This window comes from Eublepharis macularius, chromosome 2 (assembly GCF_028583425.1).
Source record: "Eublepharis macularius isolate TG4126 chromosome 2, MPM_Emac_v1.0, whole genome shotgun sequence".
NCBI classification, from domain to species: domain Eukaryota; kingdom Metazoa; phylum Chordata; class Lepidosauria; order Squamata; family Eublepharidae; genus Eublepharis; species Eublepharis macularius.
In genome coordinates, this window is record NC_072791.1 from 47,921,696 (window position 1) to 47,948,214 (window position 26,519).

The 26,519-nt window shown below is 42.8% G+C and overlaps 1 protein-coding gene across 2 annotated transcripts in view; it reads right to left on the reverse strand.

Annotated features, from left to right (window-relative positions):
* Positions 1–26,519, reverse strand: part of LOC129324317 (uncharacterized) — a 110,677-nt gene that overhangs the window by 78,142 nt on the left and 6,016 nt on the right. For both annotated transcript variants that reach the window (XR_008596525.1, XM_054971506.1), the window contains exons 3-6: positions 22,236–22,375; positions 16,095–16,304; positions 3,023–3,182; positions 1,892–1,996 (exon numbers count right to left, since the gene is read on the reverse strand). Coding sequence is in view for 1 of the 2 variants with exons in the window: in XM_054971506.1 (XP_054827481.1) it covers positions 1,892–1,996; positions 3,023–3,182; positions 16,095–16,304; positions 22,236–22,375 (615 nt within the window). In the remaining variant the exon portion in view is untranslated. The remainder of the gene's footprint in view (positions 1–1,891; positions 1,997–3,022; positions 3,183–16,094; positions 16,305–22,235; positions 22,376–26,519) is intronic.

Here is a 26,519-nt window from a genome sequence, read left to right on the forward strand (position 1 = left end):
GGAGCCCTGTAATACATGCTAGATATTGCTAGAGTTCAAATACTAGTACACTACATACATCAAGCCTGCAAAAAAGCAATATTTTATTATAACAAGGCATGAAAGTACACAGAAGGAAACTAGGCACATTACTCAGCCACTTTCACAGCTCACGAAGGAAGGAACACACAGAAGAATACATGAACATGACCTCTGCCAGGCAAGGGCTTAAGTCCCGATGGGGAAAGAATACCTCTGTATAATGAAGAACCTTCATTATACAGGGAAAGGGAGAGGAGACACTAGTCCAAGAAACAAGAGACCAAGAAATAAGACAAGATAAAGATGTATGTTTACAGCGCTTAATCATATAATTTTCTTAATAGTTCATTGTAAACAGCCATAAATGATCTCTGAAGATATATGGTACCTTAGAACTAAAAAATTATCTCACAATAGGTTCATCCAAGTGCCAAAGAACAAATGTCCCGAGAAACACAATTTGCTTTTCTTTGCAATGCAACAACCATTTGAGAAGGGTGACCAAGTCCATTCTAGAGAACACCTGGGATCTATTCTTTTTTATTTTTTAAAGGAACAAAAAAGCTGCTTCCTAATACAATGAGATAAGTTCATGAGATAATCTGATCATTGTAAGGAATAGCCATGAAGGTCTGAGTCACAGTTACAAGGAGGCACTAGCATGGTTGCTTACTACCCCAATACAATCCTGGAGCTATTTCATAGCTTCCATTTTTTAATAAGACAATTTATGAAAAAATGCTTTGGAGAATATTGCCAAGTGCACAAAACAACATACTGTTTGACTTCTAATGGTAACTTCATTTTTGCAAAAAGTTAAATTAATCTCCAAACAGCAGAACAGCAATTTCTGTAGTTCACACTAGACATGGGCACGAACAGCATTATGAACAGAAAAAAACCATGAACAGCCTGTTCATCTGTTCGCGAACAAGCTGTTCGTGAGGCTCCATTCTAAATGAACAAGTGGTCATTGCAAGCCTCGTTTGTTGCCTTCGTCAGCCGTTCATCAAGCCAGACAGTCTGGGGCCTTTCAATCAATTCCCCTGGCAACAGCAGGGACTGAACTCTGTCTGAACTCCTTCTGGCTTTCCTTCTGGCTTTAACTGTTCAAAGTACTTCCAGCAGAGAGTCCTGTTTTTGCCACTGTGAAGAGAAAATGACAACAAAGGGGGAGACCCAAGCATCATGCCTTTCCCGGGGTGCAATCTCTCTGAAACTTGGGGGGGGGGATCTTCGGAGGACAGTGAGGACTATGTCCCCTGCACATTTGGTGGGTATTGGACATTGGGAAGGTCAGTTTGTAACCCCTCAAAGTAGCTGCCTTCCAACAGGCTGTTCCGTTTTTGCCACTGTGAAGAGAAAATGACAGCAAAGTGTGGGGGGGAGATACATGGATCATGCCTTTCCTGGAGTGCAATCTCTCTGAAGCTTGGGGGGTCTTCAGAGGACAGTGAGGACTACGTTCCGTGCACATTTGGTGAGTATTGGACATTGGGAAGGTCAGTTTGTGGGGTGTTTAAAGGGCCCTACCCCTTGCAAATAGCAGGAAAGGGCCCTTTAAACTATCACCTGGCAGGTGGCGGGGGAATTCCCCCTGCCACCTGCCAGCTGATAGTTTAAAAGGATCTTTAAGGAGCCATGAACAACAAACATGTTTGCGAACAGGGTCATGTTCATTACTGTTCATTGTTCGTGGATGGCAACGAACAACGAACAGCTTGTTTGGGTTTTTTTCCATTCATGCCCATGTCTAGTTCACACTTTTAATTGCACAAACAAACTCATCTGTACAAATTCCACATTTAATAATAAACAGTTATATTACATTAAACATTTTTTAGCCTTAAAGTATATTAAAAAGTATTACCTCGTACTTTGAAAATAAGGTTTGTTTCATAACAGAGAAGGGAGCAGAGAATTTTAGTGGAGCTGGAGTCCAAAACATTTTTAGCGTCCCTGGTTGGAGTTTAACCTTCAGAGCAATAATAAAGTTATTTACTTTGATCTGGCACTAAACACAATTTATTATGAATAAGTTTAGCAACATTTTAATTTAATAACCTTGTGGAACTGCAGCAAAGGGCTACTGTGTTATCTACACTCTAGCAACAGAGCCTGTTGTAAAAACAAATACAGCGGGCTCTAGCAGCAGGGTTTTCAGAGGGCTGTGCCTGTGCAGCCCTCTCAAGGTCCCACAGCCGGTGGAGATGGAGGGAAGGCTGCACAGGGAGGGAGCCCCCCATGCTGCGCCTGCCCACTAGCTCCGCAGGCAGGCTCCGCCACCCACACCAACACCCTCAATTTTGAATGTTTCTTCACATGAACAATTCCATGCATATTGAAATCTAGCACAGCAGGGAGAAAGTTTCTACTACCACATGTTGCTCTCTGTGCTGGTTTTCCATGTTCAAGTAGGTTTTCCAAAATATGAACCCCCATGACCAGCAATTTGAAGCTCTGCCGTTCATTCTACCACCTCAGCATTCTTACTACATTATTCCCACCTCATTTTCCTGCATGCATAAATCAGGCCCAGTATATCATAACTCTAGAAGCAAGGGTCAGCTTCTGCTAGCACAAGTTTAATATTGTTAGGGAGATCAATCACCCAATCAATTTAATCCTACTTTAAAAGGCATTGGTTGTTTAAAAGTCAATATTTTCTCATCTAGAAAGTGACATTATGCACATCACATCTATCACCAACGGGAATCACAACTTATTAGGTCTATGAAGAAAAGTAATTCTGAACATATTTACTGAAGGCAGACCCATTACCATTACCATTGACAAAACTTTTCTCAGAATTATGATGACCAGATTAAGCCATCTGTCTTAAAACAGGATATCCTACTTTAAGGATTTTTTTTCTATTTTTCTGAAAATGCATCAGAAAATGCATCAAAAGCAACCCAGAAGAATAATCACATTATATTTCAAAATATGAGAATTTAGCAAAATAAAACATCATCAGAAATATGAAACAAAAATGTCTTACCTTCTCTCCCAACAATTCCAGTTGTGGTTTCTCAATATAATATTCAGCTTTTCTTTGCCATTCAGCCATATTTTCTAGGGAATTTAAAGGTAAAACTGTATCTTTTTCTTTCTGACTGCACCAGTACATCTCTGATATAGGAACTCCTTCATTAAAAATTCTGAAATGACATGATCTGAATAAGTATTGGGCAATTTGTCATGTGCACTAAAATAAATTATTTATTCATTTTTTAAAACAAAATTCTGAACTACATTTCTAGTAATAATTTCAAATTATGGTTGGTTTTTTAAAAACAATGAAAGAATAATAGGCCCTTTTGTCACAAACCTATAGGTCAATGGACAAGCTCAGCAGGCCATATGATCAATCTGTATGATCTCAGTGCTGGCACCTGTAGCACTGGCAGCATGTCAGCTATTGGTATGTGTGCCTTTCCCAAGCCTGGCACGCATCATCTGTTCCACATAAGACAGTTGTTGCATGGCTCTAGCCTATATGCCCAACATAGAATGCAAAGTTAACCCCCATTACGAACCACAATAAGTAACAAGAGATCCTTCTGATAAGGTATACAGTTTACAATAATAACACCTAATAATTTCTTGCAAATAATATATTTATCCTCCAAGTTAATATGACACATTTTGTCACAGTGAACATTCAGAACATACATTTTAAAATATTTATATAATGTGCACTGAGGATAAGTAGAAACAACATTGATATAACGTTTACTACCACCTTTCCATTAAAATGTACCAAGTGATAAAAATATTTTAAAAATTTAATACATATAGTATAGAACCAGATAAGAACAACAAAATACTAACACCATCAGCATTTAAAACGTGGAGAACAATAATACCTGCTTAACCTGGCAGCTAAAGCGAAGTAGCAGTGTTAACTCATGGGCATCTCTTGCTGGGGGCGGGGGGACTGTTCCATAGTTGCAGTATAGGGTTGCCAGCTCCGGGTTAAGAAATTCTTGGAAATTTTGGGGGTGGAATCTGAAGAGGGCGGGGTTTGTGGAGGGCAGGGACCTCAGCAGGGTATAATGCCATAGAGCCCACCCTCCAAACCAGACATTTTTCTCCAGGGGAACTCACTTCTGTGGCCTGGAGATCAGTTGTAATTCCAGGAGATCTCCAGCCACCATCTGGAGATTGGCAACTTTATTGCAGAGGTTCCACAGTGCTCTGCCCTAAACCCTTAGACAAGTTATGTCATTCCCTCATTCTTAAACAGCAGAAATGGCTGGAGTTAGGAATGCTGGTACGCACTTCCTAGCACCCCAGTCCCCTTCTCTTTATACACCAGTGCTTTCGTTCAGTCATTAACTGAATTTGAATGTCTCCACAGACAGTTTCCAACCAGGGATCATTTCACTCCCCAGAGCTACCTCCCTGTTTGACTGGGTAGGGAAAGTCTCTTCTCCTTATAAGATCTATCCCCTTTCTTTGGCCCAAAAGGGAGTCTGCACCTACTTCCCAAACCTCCTTGCCAACAGTATAATGTATTTTAACATAAATAAGTGATGGAGAGGGAAAACGTTATGTAGTTTTAATAATCTGCTATACATTCTGTTTTTGATATTATGTTTATTCTCTAATGTAGTTTTAGTGTTTTGTTACATATTTTGTCTTCATATTATGTTTACTGTTTAATGTTACTTTTTGTTATATAGTCTGGTTTTGATATTCTCTCTACAGTTCAATGCTATTTTCTGTTTTAATAAAATATTTTTTCAAAAAAACCTATCATTTAACAGTGTCCCTGTTGATTCTGCTGAACCTTACAGCAGCTTTCAGTTCAACTGACCATGATAACCTTCTGGGGTACCTGGCTAGGATATATCTTGGAAGAACTGCTTTATCATCATCATAACAATTGAAGGTAGTTGGCAGAAGGGGGTGATTGGGCTAAAACTGGCTGTTGGCTCAAGCTAAATTAGATAGTTCTACAGTGATTTGGGGGGGAAGGAAGGCTGGAAGTCAGAGCAGCAGCACGAAAAAAGGACCTTATTTGCAGAGAAATGAAATCACTAGAGACTTTGACTTCAGTGACATTTGGATTAACTATTATATGGATTTTTTATTTTATTTTATTTAGAAATGCAACGTAGTTAGAAAAGAATTTCACAAAATCACATTTTCAATTATTTAAGAAAAATAAAAATTCTCATAATTTCCTGTTTCTTTACCTCTTGTCCCCATTTTGGAGACCACCCCAGAAAGCTACACTAGGTGAAAAGCAAGGAGCTAAGATGGAAGACAATTTGTGGACCAGTCTTCAGTATCAACATCCATCTTCTATGCAGGGCCATAGCGATCCGGTGGAAATTGCAAAGAAAAACAGGAGCTGTGCAGGTATTTCTCAGGAAATGTCTCAGCCAGTAGAAAAGGGGTGGGTAGGTGTTGGTGTCGGGTGTGTATGTGCACGTGCATGTGTGTGGGATTTCAGCACTTTGTTATACACATATGCAATAGTCCACTAAGTCAGGATTCAGGGATACAATAGACCACCAAATACCAAAATAAAAAATTGCTTTAAAAATCATGTTATCTTGATTTTATGATTAACTATTTAAGAGTTGGTAATATTTGATCTCTTCTGTTCAATGTATCATAAACAAGTGAAGAACAATACAGATAAAAATGCTAAAACAGTTAAGATCCATGCTATAGAAGAAACAGAAACCTTGAAAACCACACATAGACCAATTTTAGAAATATTAAAAACCCTATAATAATACAATAGCCATTCGTTTTAGGTGGGGAGCCGCGTTGGTCTTCAGTAGAACAGCAAGATTTGAGTCAAGTGGCACCTTAGAAACTAACAAGGTAAAAACTTTCAAGAGCTCCCTTCTTCAGACAATAGTGATTATTATTTTTTTCTCATTAGTACATGCTAACAGTGACATCTACTGGTGATTTGCAATCATTCTCACATTCTCATTAGAGAAGAACAAACGGATAAGAGAAAGGCTTCTTCCACAAACAGCATTTTTTTCTGCTTTGGCTTCCTAACTGGGACTTCTACATGACACTGTGCTGTAAATTGTCCTGTTTCCTACTTTTCCCTGTCCTCAATATGCTCTTTCCCAAATCTGTTTTTAGTCTGATGATCTTTTTGCAAAGAATGCAGTCCAAGCATATTAGCACACTATCTGGAAGGAATAGTACACATTTTCCTGCTCTAAAAGGATCCCACTCACATCAGCACAATTCTGCTGTCATCAGCTCTTCACAGACACCATTTTCTCAACACTTCTTTTTCTGCTGTGTCATCAGAGGTTCTTTTGGAATCCTCTCCCTCCCCCCTTTAATTGGAAAGTGCTATAGTACATGCACGAGAAAAGAAACACCAACAGGAGTCACTGGGGAGTACATATAGAAGGGATAACTCAAAATTGCAGAGTTGCAGTAGTTGCCTCCATGCTAGTTTGTCAAGTGGGTAGGCACAGCACCTAGGCAAAGCCTTTAAACAAACACAGGTACAGAGCGCTAGACTTAGGACTCCATTTAGCAGGAGATACTCTCCAAGTCATCGATGCCAGCAAGTGGTATCCAGTTTGTTTCTGGCACCCCGGGAAGGGAGAGAATGGGGCACTTGGTTGGGACAACTGTGGGGGTTTTCCAACTTCCTGGGGTCCAACCAGAAGGACTAGGGAAAGGCTTGAGAGTCTGTTCCTTCACAGCCAATATGCATGCCTCTGCATTTGCGGTAGCAATGAAAGCAATATGGCAAATCCTCAAACTCTGTTTGCTAAAATAAATTATATCTTTTGTACCAGTGTACTACCATAGTGTTATGATGTATGAACTGGGGGACTTGAAGGAGGAACAACTTGGAAATCCTATCCCACTCAAAAATATTCCCCTTCAGGATTCAGTAAGCTCTAAGGGAATTTAAACAAGCTGATTTCACTTCTCCCTTTTCCCCTTTAACTCACACTCAGGTGCTCCAAATATTTCATTCTTGCTGGAGCATATTCTATCATCTTTTCATTTCTTTTGGTTAATTTAGTTATATTTTTCTGCATACCTGGGGAGTATCTAGGATAGGTAAGGACTCTAATCTGGAGAACTGGGTTTGATTCCACACTGCTCCTCTTGAAGCAAGCTGAGTGACCTTGGGTCAGTCACAGCTTCTAGGAGCTCTCTCAGCCCCACCCACCTCACAGGGCGTTTGTTGTGGGGATAATAATAACATACTTTGTAAACCGCTCTGAGTGGGTGTTAAGTCGTCCTGAAGAGCAGTATATATAAATCAAATATATGTGGAGAGGAGATCCATACCACAACTATCGGTGGTCCTGTTATCCTCATAGGAGCCAGTCAGTTAACTGTCAGATATGGGGCTACTGATCTAGTCTAATTCATAATCATTAGACTTTTATGCCCCTTTTATATTTTAGAGAAATTGTTTTTACTTTATGTATAACAATCCTTGCTATTCTTGTACATACGGGAAAAGCAATACAAAGTAAAACACACACACTGTAATTCATGGCATTCATGCAAGCTGAACTGGAGTATAAAAATGTTTTTCAGGTTAATTACCGCATTACTCTCCTTTGTAGTTATCTGGAGTATAAAAATGACTGAAAAGTTTATTTGACCTTTTTTACTGGAACAACTTCTCAAAACTAAACCAGTCATGGTTCAGTGATTTAATACACAATGGCAGCATCACATTACAGAAATTTAAACACTCCTTGGAGAGCTCAAGCTGTGATTGGCCCCTTTTTGTTGCAGCACTGCTTCTGTGCCTTTCCAGAATGCCACGATGGGCAGAAATGCAACAGATGCAATGGCACCCAGCATGGAAATGCAGCAATGTTGCTCCTCCATCAATTCTGCAGATTCTAGAGCCACAGGGGCCCTGCAGAGATGAAAAGGGTTGTCAAATCCACTCCTCTCTGACACTGCCAGAGCTCATTGTAAAACAGATGCTACTGAATAAAGGCAGCTCTCCTCCAGCTCTCCTGATGGCTAGCACAGACAAAATCATCCATTGTTTCTCACCTAGCTGTCTTCATGTCACTAAACCCACACTTTAATAGCTGAATTATAAAAGGTTGATCATTTAACCTGACCAAACTCCATTTTATCTACAGGCCAAAGCCTCTCTCTTGTTAGCAACTTGTCCCTGAGGGATGTGATAATGTGATATTTCCTCAGTCTATCACTCCCAGCAGAAGGCAAATTCCTTCCTCATTTAAATGGTATGCTACCTGTAAGAACGCTGGAAATGCTCCTCTTCCTTGACAGACAACTCCCTGGGTGTAAAAGAGCACATAGCTTCCTCTTTCAAAGTAATAGCTGCCCAGTTTTTAGGCTGACTTTTCTTATGCCTCAAGTTTCATGCCATGTTTGTACACTACTCAACTACTTTGCTGTTTCCTTACTGGGTAAAGAGCCTTTTACCCACTCAAGGAAGATGCCCATGGCTTTCAAAAAAAGCTGAGTTAAGTTGCTTTTCAGTTGTTAGGAGTGCTTGGTGCTAGCTCAGCCAAGATGCCTTAACTTCCTGAGTTGTTGTTGTTTTCCTTACTTTATTTGTAGTACTTGTAGCCAAAGATTTCTTGATCAAAAAATGAACCTATAATCTTTTGTGTCTAGCTTTGAGACTTGGCACTAGTCGTGCTAAGTATAGAACAGAAGGTGGCTACTTTTTCTGTTCTATATACCTTTTGCCATGTTTACCTTTTTCTTCTTTCTACTTATATGTATCATGTAAATTCCAAATTCTTTCTATAACTTTTTGATAATCTATCTTTAGGATTTTCACAATACTCTGCTTACTCACATCACTCTCTGCTTAAGCCATCAGTGCTCTTCAAATAAAGCTGGGGTTGTTTGATCTTTTTTATAAGAGCACTGAAGAGACATCTTTGGAAAACTCTGCTGGTCACAAATTGCTTATAGCACAATTCATTTGGGATAAGCAACAAGTAAGAGCAACTTTCACAATTACAGGAAGGTGATGAATATGATGAAGCACTGACTTTCCCAGCATCCAAAATGCATCCAAATAGGTCTACTTACATCTTTTTGCATTCTAGTATACTCAGTTATTTTGTTTCTATGGAAACATAAGGGCAGTACACACAAAACAGTTTTGGGCCAATCCCATTGTGACCTTAAAGAATTCAGAGCTCAGAATTTGTCTTCGGCAATACAAGAGCTCTTGTTAAAATAAAAGATTTTATAAAATATTGACCACTATACCTCATTGCTATTTTTTACAGGTTAACTTTGTAATCCTTGTGGATGCAGAGGTAAATCTGAAAGCAAGACCTACTGATGCCATCCTCAGTACCAAACAAGTTCTCTATGGGAATATAAACAGCCCCAACAAGATTCAGGGCCTTTTTAGAAAAATCGCCTCACAGCACTAATCCTCATCATTTTTCACAGAAAAATACATTTTAACCTCCTCTCAGTGATTGATGTCTATGAACGGTCCAACTGCTACAAGGTACCTATTAAAACCTTACATGTGAACATTAATATCATAAACACAGTTCCAAATTCTCCCTAAAAAGAGAAGCATGTTATTTAGTATGTGTATATGTGCATTACAAATATATCTTTGGCTAAACTAAATTCAAATTATACTTCTCTCTGAAAGTTCTCAAATATTTAGAAGACATATGATTACTGGCACATGCAAGAGAGCTGAATACAGTTGAGAAAGTTCCAGAAAGTTCCCATTTTTAAAAAAAATCAGTGTTCACATATATCAATATGGAATTCAAAATTAACAAAAGTTTGGATCAGCTCTAAAAGCATTTGTATTTATGATAAATAAATGGCATGCAAAGCTAATTGGAATTGTAAAATCAAATTCCAATCAAAATGCAGAAGAATAGGTTATAATAAAGGCTATCAAATGAGCAACAATGCTAAAAACAATGCTCTCCCTGTCTCATAAAGAAGCTGGATTGTTCTCATTAAGTAACTAATAGGGCAAAGGTGAGCAAATTTGTGATTCCAGAACTTATCTCAGAATATAAACATGTAGTATTGATCATGAGACGGAGGGCAGGAAAGCATTAGCCAGTATGTGTCTCTTGGAGCCCTTTCTTATGTGCCCAGGGTAATGCCAGTCACAACTTTAGGGCAAGGAATGGAAGATTTTTCACTCACCGTGAAGCTTCCTTTCTTGGTGGTCTAGGAGTGGGGCAGTCAGGACTTATGGGTAGCTCCTCCTCCGTCTCTTGAGCAGGGTCGAACGAAACACGCGATCCTGAGGGGGAGGGGCTCCCAGGCTGCTCCAGTTCCTTTTCAAGCCCTCAACGATTTCCCCCGGAGTTCTGGTCAAGACTGCAACCGTCCTGTTTCAGATAACTACAACGGCAACTTGATAACTTTATTGAAAAAACATAACATTATAACTAGATCTCAGTCTAACGAACTAAAGAAGGCTATATGTCCCTTCCTCACGTCCTTGCCGGCTATGTCCCTGTCGTTTGTAACCATGTCTGTATTGGGTGGGATTGTGACTGCCCCACTCCTAGACCACCAAGAAAGGAAGCTTCACGGTGAGTGAAAAATCTTCCATTCTCTAGTGGTCTGAGTGGGGCAGTCAGGACTTATGGGACATAAGCATAGCAGTTAACCCAGGGGCGGGCTCTCTATGGATCTAGGACGTGCTGAAGAACCCTACGGCCGAAGGCCGCGTCGGCCGAGGCCATCTGGTCTATCCTGTAATGCCTGGTGAAGGTGTGGACAGATTTCCACGTTGCGGCCTTACATATCTTTTCCAGGGATGGGAAGGACCTGTAAGCTGCTGAGGTGGCTGTTCCCCTGAGGGAATGGGCAGTGATGCCTTCTGGGGGCGATAAATTCCTAGCCTTGTAGGCTAAACCAATGCATTCCCTGATCCATCTACTTAGTGTGGATGGGGAAACTTTTTCACCCATGGCGTTCTGCTTAAACGAAATGAACAAAAACTCTCCCTTGCGAATCTGACTAGTTCTATCTATATAGAAGCTTAGGGCCCTCCTAACGTCTAGCCTGTGCCACTCCCTTTCCCTGTCATGCTTAGGGTTAGTGCAGAAGGAGGGTAGGACAATATCTTCCCCCCTATGAAAGGACGAGTTGACCTTAGGGATAAAGGCAGGATCTGTCCTTAGCACTACTCTATCTTGGTGAAAAATGCACAAGTCCCTATTCACCGAGAGTGCCCCTATCTCCAACACTCTCCTGGCAGATGTCAAACCCACTAGAAAGACTGTCTTGAGAGACAAGTTTTTTAAAGAACAGGTTGCCATAGGTTCAAATGGCTCCCTCGTGAGTGCCTTCAGCACCAGATTCAAATTCCAAGTCGGGAAACGATGTACTTGGGGCGGATTCAGCAAGTTGGTCCCTCTCAAGAACCTCTTGATGTGGGGGTGCGACGTGAGAGATGAACCAGTCTTGGTGCCTCTGATGGCAGAAATTGCTGCCACGTGCCGCTTCAACGTGCTGGTACTAAGCCCCTTGTCCAAACCATCTTGTAAGAATAGAAGAATCTGATCCACGGGCGCCGAAATCGGATCGTGGCGAGTCTTGATGCACCAGTCGTTGAAAACTTTCCACGTTTTATTGTAGCTTTTGTTGGTAGAACCTTTTCTTGAAGCCAACATCGTGGAAATGACCTTCTCCGAGTAACCTAGGTCCCGGAGCTGGACATGTTCAACGCCCAAGCTGTCAGCCTTAGGGACGCCAGGTCTGGATGCCGAATGTTCCCCTGTGTTAGAAGGTCCTCCCTGTACGGCAGAGTCCATGGGTTCCCGCCGGACATCCTCCTGAGATCCTGGAACCAGGGCCTCCGAGGCCAGAACGGCGCTATCAGTATGACGTTCGCCCTTTGGTCGAGGATCCTCTGAAGCACCCTGTGGATGATCTTCGGTGGAGGGAAGGCATAAAGAAGACATCGTGGCCACTCCTGAGTCAGTGCATCTACTCCCATCGCCTCTGGTTCGCTGTACCTTGAGTAGAATAGTGGTACTTGCCTGTTTTCCAAGGAGGCGAAGAGGTCCACCTCTGGAGTGCCGAACCTTTGGCATATTTGCACAAACACCTGTCTGTTCAGAGCCCATTCGGACTGATCCACCCTGTTCCGACTCAGCCAGTCCGCCAGCGTGTTCTGTTGTCCAGCAATGTGGGCTGCCTTCAGTGATTTCACGTTCTTTTCTGCCCATAGAAAGATCTGCTCCGCCACCCTTGTCAAGAGCTTGGACCTGGTGCCCCCTTGCCTGTTTATGTAGGCCTTCGCTGTCATGTTGTCTGTTAGAATCATCACATGACTGTCCATGAGGTCGCTTTCGAATTCTAATAGGCCATTCCTTATGGCTTTGAGTTCCAGGAGGTTTATGCTTGCTTCTCTTTCTTCGGGAAGCCATTCCCCTTGTGTCATCCTGTCCTTCGTGTGGGCTCCCCAACCTGTCAGGCTGGCATCTGTTGTCATCTGTCTCCTGTTCGGTTCCCTGAGGGGGGTACCTACTGTGAATCTGCTCGGTTCCAGCCACCAGTTCAACTCCCTGGACAGAGATAGGGGAATCTCCACTAGTTTGTGCCATTTGTGACATATGACACTTTGATAAGGGCGTAAGAACCTTTGAAGGGGTCTGGTGTGAAATCTGGCCCACTGGAGCGTATCCTGACAGGATACCAGCATGCCCTGCAGCTTGGCCAGTTGCATTATCTCCACCTGCCTGCCCGACTGAATGGACTTGATCAGTGAGAAGATCTTCTGCTGTCGTTCCTGAGAAACGAAAACCTTGTCCAGCACAGTGTCCACAATCACCCCCAGGTGAACAATCCTCTGCGATGGAGATAGTATGCTCTTTCGTCGGTTCACAATGAAACCGTGGTCCTCCAAGCAGGCTATGGTCCGTGCTACTGCCGCCTGTCCCTCCTGCAGGGACGGCACCTTTATTAGAATGTCGTCCAGGTAGGGCGACAGGGCTACTCCTTGCAGTCTGAGGTAGGCCACCAAGGTCACCAGGACTTTGGTAAATACCCTCGGTGCAGATTTCAGGCCGAAGGGGAGAGCCGTGTATTGATAGTGCTCCCCGTCGTAGGCGAAGCGCAGGTACCTTCTGTGAGAGGGACGTATAGGTATGTGCAAGTAGGCCTCCGACAGATCTATGGATGCCAGATAATCCCCCTGTTGTATGGCTCCAGTAGTGGATCTCATCGTCTCCATTTTGAACCGTCTGGACCTTACGTGAAGGTTCAGCCACTTCAGGTCCAAGATGGCTCTGATCTCTCCGTTCTTCTTCAGGACGATGAAAAACACTGAGTAAACCCCTTGTCTCCTGAACTGAGAAGGCACTGGCTCTATGGCCTCGATCTGTAAGAGGTGATGAATGGCTTCTTTTATTTTCCGGTGTTTTTGCTGAGATTGGTTCCTTGACACATGGATGAACCTCTTGGGTGGCGTTTTCTCGAATTCCAAGGAGTAGCCCTTGGATACCGTTTCCAATACCCATTGGTCTGTAATCGTCTGCCTCCACCTGGGTGCAAATAACTGTAGGCGACCCCCGATGAGCTCGGTCTCCCCTCTGCCCGGATAGTCATGCGGAGGTGTTCTTCTTATGTCCCTTGGACTGGGTGGCCGCCTTCCTGAAGCCAAAGGGCCTGGAGTCGGATCTTGACTTGGTTTGCCATCTGTTCTTGAATGGTCTGTCAGTGTTGTGTCTGACTGGTCTCCTGAAATCACGAAAGGAATGTTTTCCTTTGTACCGGAGGTCTCTCTTCTTAGATGGGAGCACCTTTTTCTTTTCAGCATTTTCGACTAGATATTTGTCCAGAGCCTCTCCGAAGAGCTTAGATCCCGAGTATGGAATCGCTGCAACCCTGCTGCGGGCTTGTTGGTCCACGTCCCAATTTCTTAACCACGTATTTCTGCGTGCTGCTACGTTAAAGCCCATGGCTCTGGATGACATTTGGAATGAATCCAGAGTGGCGTCTGCTGCGAAGGCTGCAGCTAAGGCAATTTTCTTTACCTCGTTTTTGACCTCCTTGGGTACCTCTCTACCTGCTGCTGCCAAATCTGAGGCCCAGGTGAAAGCTGCCCTGGCGAACAAGGATCCAGTTGCCGATGATCTCAGGGACGCAGCCGAAGCCTCGAAGTCTCTGCGCAATGCCTGTTCAATCTTTTTGTCTGACGGGTCCTTAGGCATGCCCTCTGCGTCCATGGGTAACACCGAGGTCGTGGCCAGGCTGGTGACCGGATCATCCACGATTGGTAGTTTGAGCTTTTTAGCATCCTCTGGGCTCAAGGCATAAAACTTGTGGAAGATGGATTGGTATAGCTTTGGTTTTGCTGGATTGTCCCATTCTGTTTTCAAGACATCGTGGAAGATAGCCGGCAGGGACACTCCCGAGTGCTTTGGTCCCATCTTTGGCAGTGCTCTTTCCAACCCCTGAGGGTAAGAGGATTCCGTCTCCCCTTTTCCTGCAGCAGAGGGTGAAATCTCCAAGGTCCTTAATACCTTGGTGAGCAATTTAGAAAACATTTCAGGGGGGAACAGCCTATATTGAGACTGGTTAGTGTCCACCTCTTCCTCCTCAGACAGTTCCCCTTCTTCACTCCCTGAGGATCTAAGGGATGTTGCTGAGTCTTCTTGGGAAATGTCTGATTCACTAGAGTCCTCATCCTGCCATTCCCTTGCTTTACTCTTTTTTGCTTTAGAGTGGACAGTAGGTTCTGCAGGCCTTTTCCCTTTGGAGGTGTCTGGCCGCTTATCCTTCTTTTGGGAAGCAGGCTGCCCTTTGAGTTCTTTAACGGCATTGTCAATCCCTTTTTTTATTTCTGCTTGTAGCCAGGCTAAGATGTTTGCCTTTGCTTCTGGGCCTGTCAGGTCAGGGTCCCCGCTTCCTAGACCTTCCCCTTGGGATGGATGATTTTGTCTTGTTAACTTTGGGGACTCCATGCTAGTGAGGGCAGACTCAGCCACTTTCTGTTCTGCTGCCCCGGCCTGTGACGTCATTCCCGCCAAAATCTTCCCGCCTAGGGTTGAGAAAGGCGTGGGCGGGGATTACTTATACAGTCTGAATTAAGCAAACTCAATTTTCCCTCCAAAGAAACAGTAAGGGTCATGAGACTCAAGCAGGAGAGAAAAATTCCTCTCTTCTAATGCCAGTTGCAAGGGCTATTGTGCCATGGTCTTCAGGGCACCCCCGCCCTCCCCATTTGCCCCTGGGGAAAAGGGTTTGAAATCTCCCTTGCACAAAAGGGATCCGTCTTGGCCGTTTCCCGCCCTTATTGGGACTTAAGGCTGCTTGCTTCCTAGCCCAGCTGGGGCCTAAGGGAAGACTTCCCCCCCTCCCCCCCCGCGTCCTCAAGGTTCCCAAGCCTCTCCGCGGGGTCCGAGCAGCTACTCACGATTTTGGCGCGATTAAGAGGCCTCCGCAAGGAAAAAAGCCACGCCGGGCTGCCTCGCGCTCCCGCGGCTTCTTGCCGACTGTTCCTTGCTGCCTTGCCTCTGCAGACGCCGGGTCCTAGCTAACTAGGATCGTCGGCGCTGCTGCTCGCCTCCGCGGCTTCCTGGCCGCCCCAGATCTTGCTCGGGTGGAAGGAGGGAGGACGGGGGGGGTGGAGGAAAAAACCTTCCTTTCCCCCGCGAGCGCGCGCCTCGATAAGGAGTCTTGCCGTTTTTTTGGATCGCTGCTCCCTCGGAGCAAAGAATTTCGTGCGTTCCTGCAGAGCAGGGCCGGAAAAACTGGAGCAGCCTGGGAGCCCCTCCCCCTCAGGATCGCGTGTTTCGTTCGACCCTGCTCAAGAGACGGAGGAGGAGCTACCCATAAGTCCTGACTGCCCCACTCAGACCACTAGAGAACGGACTTTTCCTCCTGGCAAGATGGGCCAGGAATCCTGGAGGATTTTTACCTTTCTCTGGCATTTGAACAGAGGTCATTGGGGGAGTAGAGGGGGTGGCTATGAATTTCTTGCACTGTACAGTGGTTGGACTGGATGGCCCTTGCAGTCCCTTCCTGCTCTGTGCATCTATAGATCTATGATATTTACTCTTCTACATACAAAAACTGAACAGAATATTTTTCATTCATACCTTTTTGTTTCACTCTCTTTCTCAAGCAGAGTAATTGCAGGAAAGAGTTCTTCTGACTTGTAATAACCAGGATTAAATGCTGGTAATGAGACGTTATGGCCCTTTTTGTCTGAAGTATGGCTCACTCTAGAAACAAGCTGCATATCAACAGGCAATACACATCTAGGAGAAGCTGTACATAGATGGTGAATAAAAGGACAGTCCATATCTCTAGAAGAAAAATTAACATTAAGTCAACATTTAGTTATTTTCTGAAATAAAGTATATGTAGATAATGAGTACAGGACTTGCTCAACATATTCTGCCACCACAAGTCATCAAGCTGCCTTCCCCACTCCAGGTCTTGGGGCCCAATGGCAAGTTAGGTGAGACTTGCCATTGGGGGGAGAGAGCCCCCCCTCTCCTCACAGCCAGAGGGATGAATGAATAAATAAATAAATGGTAGCAACTGTCTACTGTTTAAATTTAATTTTTCCCCACAGTAACAAATGGAGGAAATGGTCCCATCCCTTTCTGGATCCATCCCTGAGAGGATTCCACTCTTAGGCGTTTCCTATATGAGCAATCTGTTTCTCTGGCTGCTGTGCAATACATGCAGGAAAGAAAAAAGAATTATTCCTTTGTTTCCCATTAACATAAATATCTTTCTCTCCATATTCTAATAAATTAATGGCTTCAGTATATGACTGAATAACCAATCCTAGGAAGAGTCTGGAAAAAAATAAAATTGGAACTTAATTTGAAGTTTAGTTTTAGTCTTTTTCTTTTTCTTATTCTTTTAAATTGTATTTTTCCTTTATTATTAATAGCTACTTGTCTTGTTTGTTATTCTATGTTTATATGTATTGCTAGTGTGGTCTTCCTAGAATGTTGTTTTTTTATCTTTTATGTTTACTGTTTATAGCTTAAATAAAAGAAAAATTCTTATTAAAAAAAGAAAAAAGCAAATAAAATACATTTTGCTTATAAAGATGTTTAAAATTCCTATTGTGCTCAAGTGCTGTAGAACTGAATACACATAGGAGAAGAGAGAGGGAGAAGTATGGCTAGGTAGTAAGCAAGTATTTATCAGCCAAGGCAAGATTCTTCAAAGCCTGTCTAACCTGAAAGTTCAAAGTGATCTGCAGAACCGAGAATATGAATTTCTGGTGTAAAATGTCTATTTTGCTTCTAATCACACAAATATCCCCATTTTTACATAAATACAGTTTATGCCATGCTTTTTCAGACAAAAAAAATGTTGTTTTTTCAAAACATGACATATTTTCCCCAGTTTAATTGTATAAAGCTGCCCAATATTATTTGTTAGTAGTTTTACCTTAAAAAAATAACAACTGAGCACGTTTCAAAGTCCTGTTTCTTCATCTACAAAAGTGATTTAATAGACAAAAATGGAAATACTTCTAACAAAAACTAAACTATTCAGAGCATGTTGCAGGTAAAGGTGTGTGTTTTTACAGTGCACACTTTCCTAAAGCAGTCTATTTATCATCCTTTGAAAGAGAAGACAAGAAAAACCAATACTATGTGTGTGGCCTACATTACCCTCACTTACTGCACTCAATAACTTTTTTTTTTCAAAAAATCATGCTTTTTCTGCACCATTGATAATCTGACAGTAACTTTTTATTTAAGTAAAATACTCATTGTCTACTGTCATTATTTGTTTTAATACATAATCTTGCTAACCAAATGAACTTAAATCAATGCAGATAAGCAATGGCATGCACAGGGTCACTTAAATGCCAATTTGACTGTTTCATAAACTTTGGAATTCTTTCCCTGTGACTATTTGTTACTTAATTGAAAGTAATATCCATTTACAAACTTCAGACCTGCCATAAAAAGGCTTTCTTCCATGTCTAAGAAACCTTTCAGGGCTCAAAGCACAACAAAAGCTAATAATTAAAGCTTTCCTCTACATCAACAAAGATGTAAAAGAGCAACTTTGAATACTCAAATATAAGCATGGCCATAAAATACTATTGAACAGAAAAGGCACAAAACTAAATGAAATGCTCAATATTTCATAAACATAAAAGAAATGCAACCAGGTAAATCATACATGGCCAGCTCAATGTTAATTATATTAAAATTAATTCCATTGTACTGCAACAGTACAAATAAACATGGATCATTATTTAAGTGCTTGATGGCCTTTAAAAGATACTAAATAAAAGTATACCCCCAGTCTCTTTTGGTGGGGAGAGCTGTGGTTCTCGAAGGCTTGTGCTGCAGTGGAATTGGTTGGTCTTGGAGGTGCTGCTGGACTCTTTTTGATTTTGCTACTACGGACTAACACGGCTAACTCCTCTGAACCTTTACAGAAGCAAACTGATCTCCACATCAGAAGGAGCTGTTTGCATCTGCATATCAGAAGATGTTTGCATCTACCCCACCCCACCCCCTCCTCTATATCTGACCAGTTTATATAAGCCAAGAAGTGCTCCTTTAAAAAGTGGAAGTCTAAAACAAATAGAAATAAATTGCTGAAGCACAAATGGAGGCAAAAAAAATGCAGGACAGCAGGAAGAAAGAATTTGAGGAATACATGCATAAAAGCAAACACAGAAAGATAGACTGTTGGACCATTATACAACCAAGGTGTGATGAAGATGCTGGAGATTATGGATAAATATCCATCTTCACTGTGAAAGATACTGGGCACTGTGAAAGATACCTATCCCTGAACCAAATTTTGTAGGGAGGAGATATGAAGCAAATGAAGTTGTACAGTAGTTCCAGGGCTGACAATTTAAATACGTACAAGCTGGATCCAATTATTTGTTAATGTTCAGAATTCTTAAAGACCTTGAACAAATCTGTCCAATAAATTAGGAAAAGGGGTAATTAAAGACAGAACTGCTGAACACTGAGAAGAATGAAACTTGCTGAAGAGGAGCCAACATGGCTTCTGTAAAGGTGAATCCTGTCTCACCAACTTCTTAGAATTTTTTGAGAGTGTCAACAAGCAGGTGACTTTCTGGACATCATATACTTGGATTTCCAAAAAGTACTTGACAAGTTGTCTTACTAAAGGCTTCTAAGCAGACTAAATAGTCATGGAATAAGACTGGACATGTTCTTTCAAGGACTGGAAACTGATTTTAAAAGAGAAAAGGAGGATAGGAATAAGCATAGTTGACCTGTACACTAACTGCTTACTTCGGGTCATAAGCCTTTGGATTGTATGTATGGTGTTTTATTTTAAATGGTTATTCTGTATTTTAATCTTTTCTGCAAAAAGATCCGGATTTTTTTTTAATATCTTGATTGATACTTGATTTTATCTTGTACTGTTGCTATGGCTTTCAGCTAATGCAATAAAGATATGTTGCTGGTTGCTGGTAGGAATAAATGGACAATTTTTCCAATAGAGGTAAGTGAGCAGAGGGTGCCTCCAGAAATTTGTTCTGAAACTCGTACCACTTAATTTATTCATAAATGACCTGGAACAAGGTGTGAACAGTGATGGAGCAAAGTTTGTGGATTACACCAAATTGTTTAGGATGCTGAAAATATAAGGGGTTAGAAGCTGCGAAAAGACTCACCAAATTGTCTGAAATGGCAATGAAATAGTTGACAAAATTCACCATAAGAACAAAGTGATGTACACTGTGACAAAAAATGCTAATTTCACATATATATCAATAGTGTCTGAACTGACGCTGACAAACTTGAAATGGCAAATTCCAGGATAGGGATCATCAGGAATAGAACTCTGAATAAACTGTCAGTATAGCAATATCCTTATTCAAGTCCCTGATGCAAATATAGAGCTAGAGGTGCTAAGAAAAGCGCAGAAAGGAATAACCATAAGGATCACAGGGTGCCCTTTGAGGCACTTTTGGTTTTTTCATTTAGAAATAAGGCTACTGAGGAGTAACATAAATCTACAGAATTATGCATAGTGTAGAAGCTTTTCTTCATCTCTCACAATACTAGAATTTATGAAACAGACTGGCAATAGATTCAAGACAAACAAAAGAAAGTACTATTGAATACAACATACAGTTCACGTGGAATTCCCTGCCAAGAGATATGGTGATGGCCACTGGTTTAAATAGATTTAAAAGAGGGTTGGACAGATGTATAGAGGATAGGTCACTTGATGACTATTAACCATAACGGCCTATCAGACAGGACCTCCAAGGTCCAAAGCATAATGCCTCTGATTGTCGGCTATTGGACAACAACCGGCAGGTAAAGGCTATTGTCTGTAGTCTCTGCTTGCGCGCCTCCCTATGGCATCTGTCTAGCTACTGTTGGAAACTGGATGCTGGACCATAGGTCGGACACAGCATGGCTACTCTTATGTTTTGTTCAATGTGGTACAGTGGTTAAAAAGTCGGCTTCAATTCTGGGAGATGCAGGTTCAAATCTCCCCTCTGCCACAGAAGCTTGCTGTGTGACCCTGGGCCAGTCACTCACTTGCAGACTAACCTACCTCATAGTAGAGATAGAATGAGGAGAAAAGAACAACATAAGCTGTTTTGAGTCCCCCTTGAAGTAAGATAAATAAATAAAACTACAATCTGACTTTGAAAGTCCTCTCAGCTTCAAAAGCAGTTTTCCACACTGAATTGGGAAGGGATGCTATAAGAAAACCAAAAAACTAATCTAAAACCCCTCTGGATTATTCATCTATTCCACAGAGTTTGGTTATTTGGCATTAGATTTTGGGGGTTCCTCCACCCAAACAATACCAAATACACAGAAGGAGTTGCAAGATGCCATACAAATACATTTGTCCAGTTTCACCTGTTGGTCTGCTATCAAAGAGCAGGATTCAGGTCCAATAGCACGAGCTTTACAGAGTTAAAACTCTCTTCATCAAATACAAGAAGTACACAGAAAAAGAATAAAAGCTGAAAATAGAACAGTCATGTTTTCATCCCACCTTTTTTCCAAGAAGCTCCAAGTAGCATACATAGTTCTCCCCTCCCCCATTATATCTTCTCAACAACGCTGTGTAATAAAGAAAGCTGAGAGACTGTGATTGAGCCAAGGTTAGCCAAGTGAGTTTCATGTCTGAGCAAAACCAGACACATTGTGATAAACAAAAATGAAGACATATCATAGAAAGAATATAATATCATGGAGACAGAAAAAACACTGCTCTAGCAAACGAATTAAGAATAGGTGGCTTAATGGATGTTCTTGTCAGTGGTCATCTGAGTGGCTGCTCGAGGTCATGGGCTGCATAAAGTCATTTCTGAACATTTTGCCTACACCTCTTGTTTCAGGAGGACATTTTAATCATTTACATATCCTTCAAAGAGTAGTCATCATGCCTTCTCTCTCCCTTGTAATCTTTGTGAAAGGGGCATGTCACCAGACAAGAGACACCTGCACCAGAGGAGGAGGGCACATTGTGTGAATACTGCATGGATCATGTTGATGGATGTCCATTACATTGAATCACCTGTATGTCTTCTTTGTGTTCTTTTTTCTGAACAGATTCGCAGTCAGGGAGTAGGTTAAATGACATATAAAAGATGACTCAGGAAAACATCCTCCCTTCAAAGAAATGCTGAACCAAATGCTGCACTGGCTTTTAAATACATACAAAGAGTATAATGCTTGGCAAAGATGGGAGGCATCTATCTAGTGGTAGCTTTATTGCATGTGAGGTGTCACTTGAATAGGCTCTCTCCCCCGTCAGAGTGGGACAGATGTTTAGATGTTCAGAAAGCACTGCTGGTCTCTTTTACCAGGGTGGTTGTCCACATCTGGGAGGTTGAGTCAGAGAAACTGTGGAGAAACCTGCCATGTGGAAACCCCATTGCTGCAGGACTTAAATCTGCAGCAACGCCAGAATTCTTAATATGCAGCAACACCAGCAGCAACAGTATGCACTAGGAGAAGAGCAAAAGAAAGAAAGAGAAACAGTCAAATTGGCATTTAAGTGACCCTGTGCATGCCACTGCTTATCTGCATTAAGTTCATTTGGTTAGCATTTGGGGGGAGGGAGGGAGAAAGAGTGGCATTAAGTGTTGGGGGAGGGAGAAAGAGAGAAAGTAACAGAAGAGTAGATGAAGAGGGGATGAAGCAAAGGCAGGGGGGATGGGATGGCTGCTCCCAAGTTCCTTGTAGGTCCCTGCTTATTACTTAATAACATTCAAATGTGTTTAAGTTTACTTGATCTTTGTAGTCCATGTAGAAAGAAGAGACAGTGGTTGCTGTTGAGAAAGATCTTCTAAGCTTTTGTGCATTTCAACCAGCTCAGCCTTTGGAAATGCTTTCCCTCTTATTTTCAGAATGCTTGAGGAATCAAACACCTATAAAGAATAAAAATGACAACAAAAATATTGAAACAGCTTTCTGATTATTAAATGAGAGATTGTTGAATCTATTTGGTTGCAGTCAAGAAATAATTTGAACGTATTATTTTCCTAGATACTCAGATGTGGATTCTAAATTATTTTCAACTGAGGCTGCTTTGCTTATCCCCAGTGGTAGATCTGTGAAACAAATACAGTATCAAGTCTTAGTGGACAGGTCTTAGGGTGCAACTACAAGATATGCCAGACACATATCAGGTCATGGTTGCTGCAACCAAACTCACAGTCAGAACTAGGTTGGGGGAACTCATTTTAAAAAACACTTGCCCACTTGACACTGAGATGGAGCACAGCAAGGGAGAAGAACGAGCTTCTGATTTCCCTCCCACCACACTTTTGGCAGCTGGTAAAAGTTGTGTGTGAAGGAAACTGGAAACTCCTTCTCCCATGCAGTGCTGAGGAAACAGGTTCTTCTTTTAAGGTGAGCTTCCCTGATGTACATCTGACTGCAACTCCAGTCACACACCTGTGACCCGACACATGTCAGGCATATCATGTAGTTTGGCTCTCAGCATGGGTTCTACAAAGGTCAGCTCTGTGTTAAAAACATTTTGGAGTCTTGGAGGAAAGTAAGCAGTGCCATTTGCAAACATCTGCATTAGGACCAGTGTTCTTATTCATAAATAATCTGAAATGAGCAATGAAGAAGACAAGTCTGCAAAGGAAACGGAATTACTCAGAATGATAAAAACTCAGTTCACTAAAAGTTTAAGGCTGCTGTAGCACAGTAGTTAAGTGGTTCAGCTGCAAATCAGCACTCTACTGGTTCGAATCCCACTCCTGCCATGAGCTCAGTAGGTGGCCTTGGGCAAGCCACTCCTCTCAGCCCCAGCACCACAGATGTATTGTGGGGATAATAACAACACTAACTTGTTCACTGCTCTGGGTGAGGCACTAATCTGTCTAGAAGAGTTGTATATGTGCAGTTTTTATTATTGTTGTTGTTGTTGTTGTTGTTATTAAAAGGATCTCTCCAAACAGTGGAAATGAGCAACATAACAGTGGGAATGAGCAAATAACATTCACCATAAGTTAGGTCAGCTCATTTGTTGTAATTGTTTCAACCATTAAGCCACCACAAATTCTTTAAAGATAAACATTTAAATCCCAAGTAGGGGTGTGCAGTTTGGGTTAATGAAACCCGAAAAAATCCCGAATCACCCTGATTCGGGGTGATTCGGGGAAACCCGAATCGGCATGCCCCGAATCAATTCGGGGTGATTCGGGGCAGCATTTTGCTTGCTTTTCAATGGGAAAAAGCCCATTTTCCCACTGAATCAAGCCAAAATTGGTGGGAGCCTTCCTCTAACTCCCCTCTAACAACCCCCCAAGGTTCAGACCGATTGGACTTTGGGGGCCATGTTATGGCCCCCCAAACCAGGTCCCCCTATCCTCGCCTATAAAAGGGCATAGCTTTAGGTTGCTGCTGCTAATCTCCTATTTTGTGCTTGCTGCTGCTGATCTCCATTATTTCCTATGGGGGGAAAATGAAGAGGCAGGCTTCCTTTGCCAGGGGTGGCATTTTGCATGCAAAATGCCCCCCAACCCTCAGGGGCCCTTCTCCCACCTTTCCTCCCACCCCCGCCAAGGCTCAGCCTGCTCCCACTTGGTGGGGGGGGGCATTTCATGGCCTCCCCAAGTAGGTGCTCTCAGCCCCCAAAGTCCACCCCCTACAGCCCCACACAAACCCAATTCCCCCCCAGCTGCCACACACAGACCCAAATCCCCACATTAGCCCCTCACAGACCTAAATCCACCCCCAGCAGCCCTACACCCATAACCCCAGGAACAGGCTATCCTGCCCTCCCCCTTTGTTCCCTATGCTGGGAACTTCTAAACTCTCTTTCCCAGGGCAATTCCGCACAGCCCAGGGGTGCCACAATGGTGGGCAAACTTCTGAGTGCCAACTTGTCCCTGGGAAAGAGCACCTGACCTGACACACAGACAACCACCCCCTGACACCCCCACCACCTACAGAGATGGCTGGCCAGCCTCCCCATTGTTCCCTATGACGGGAACCAACTGCACAACAAAGAATAAAACACGAACAACACAAAATACAGTTTTTTAAAAAATTATTTTCTCCCTTTCAAAGTACAAGTAGGCAAAGCATTATAACACATTACACCAGCAGTCCCCCACACAGAAAAATAACACAACTCTCACTTAACATCAGAGAATCACAAAAAAAATTCCTGTCAAAAACACTTTATTTCTTTAACTGCTTTAGGTTACACAGTAGGAGGGCACAACAGGGCATGATAGCAGTGTACTACACAAAATAATACAACCCACTTCACCGTTTTTGACAGCAATTGTGTTTGGGTGATTCTCTGATGTGAAGTGAGTTGTGTTATTTTTGTGTAGTACACTGCTTTCATGCCCTGTTGTGCCTTCCTACTGTGTAACCTAAAGCAGTTAAAGAAATAAAGTGCTTTTGACAGCAATTTTTTGGGGTGATTCTTTAATGTGAAGTGAGTTGTGTTATTTTTGTGTAAGATACTGCTGCTGTGCCCTTTGGTGTGCCCCCCTACTGTGTAACCTAAAGCTGTTCAAGAAATAAAGTGTTTTTGACAGGAATTGTGTTTTTGTGATTCTCTGATGTTAAGTGAGTTGTGTTAGTTTTTCTGTGTGGGGGACTGCTGGTGTAATGTATCATAATGCTTTGCCTACTTGTACTTTGAAAGGGAGAAAATAATTTTTAAAAAACTTTATTTTGTGTTGTTCGTGTTTTATTCTTTGTTGTGCAGTTGGTTCCCATCATAGGGAACAATGGGGCTGGCTGGCCAGCCATCTCTGTAGGTGGTGGGGGAATTTGAGGGAGGGTGTCTGTGGTTCAGGTGCTCTTTCCCAGGGACAAGCTGGCACTCAGAAGTGTGCCCACCATTGTGGCACCCCTGGGCTGTGCAGAATTGCCCTGGGAAAGAGAGTTTAGAAGTTCCCAGCATAGGGAACAAAGGGAGAGGGCTGGCAAGCCTGTTCCTGGGGTTATGGGTGTGGGGCTACTGGGGGTGGATTTGGGTCTGTGAGGGGCTAATGTGGGAATTTGGGTCTGTGTGGCAGATGGGGGGGTATTGGGTATGTGTGGGGCTGTACGGGGTGGACTTTGGGGGCTGAGAGCACCTACTTGGGGAGGCCATGAAATGCCTCCCCCCCAAGTGGGAGCAGGCTGAGCCTTGGTGGGGGTGGGAGGAAAGGTGGGAGAAGGGCCCCTGAGGGTTGGGGGGAATTTTGCATGCAAAATGTCACCCCTGGCAAGACAAGCCTTCCCCAGCTGTAGGTTGTAGAGAAAAGGTCACCTACTTGGGGAGGCAATGAAATGCCCCCCCCCAAATGGGAGCAGGCTGAGCCTTGGTGGGGGGTGGGAGGAAAGGTGGGAGAAGGGCCCCTGAGGGTTGGGGGGCATTTTGCATGCAAAATGCCACCCCTGGCAAAGGAAGCCTGCCTCTTCATTTTCCCCCCATAGGAAATAATGGAGATCAGCAGCAGCAAGCACAAAATAGGAGATAAGCAGCAGCAACCTAAAGCTATGCCCTTTTATAGGCGAGGATAGGGGGACCTGGTTTGGGGGGCCATAACATGGCCCCCCAAAGTCCAATCGGTCTGAACCTTGGGGGGTTGTTAGAGGGGAGTTAGAGGAAGGCTCCCACCAATTTTGGCTTGATTCAGTGGGAAAATGCCTCCCCAGGCTTCAGCCTGGGGAGGCTTTTTCCCATTGAAAAGCTTTCCCGAACCGCCGAATCGATACCCGAATTGCTGTTCCCGAATCGGCTTCTCGATTCGGGTATACCTGAATCAGGAAAGCCGAACCACTGTGCCTTTGCACACCCCTAATCCCAAGTCAAAGTATATAATAATGATGCAAGTTTCATCTTTAACCTTACAGAGAAAGAATTCTTAGGGAGCAGTAACTGATAATTTTACAGTTGATATTGGTATTTGAAGATAGCATGTCACTACTCTCCTCCATAAAGATATTACAGAGAGCTGTGGAGCAATCTTTTAACTGGAAGCAACAGAGGAAACAGTGGTTGACTTTCTTGTGTTTTGAGAAGCCAGTAAGTTTTAAAGGAGCATGAGA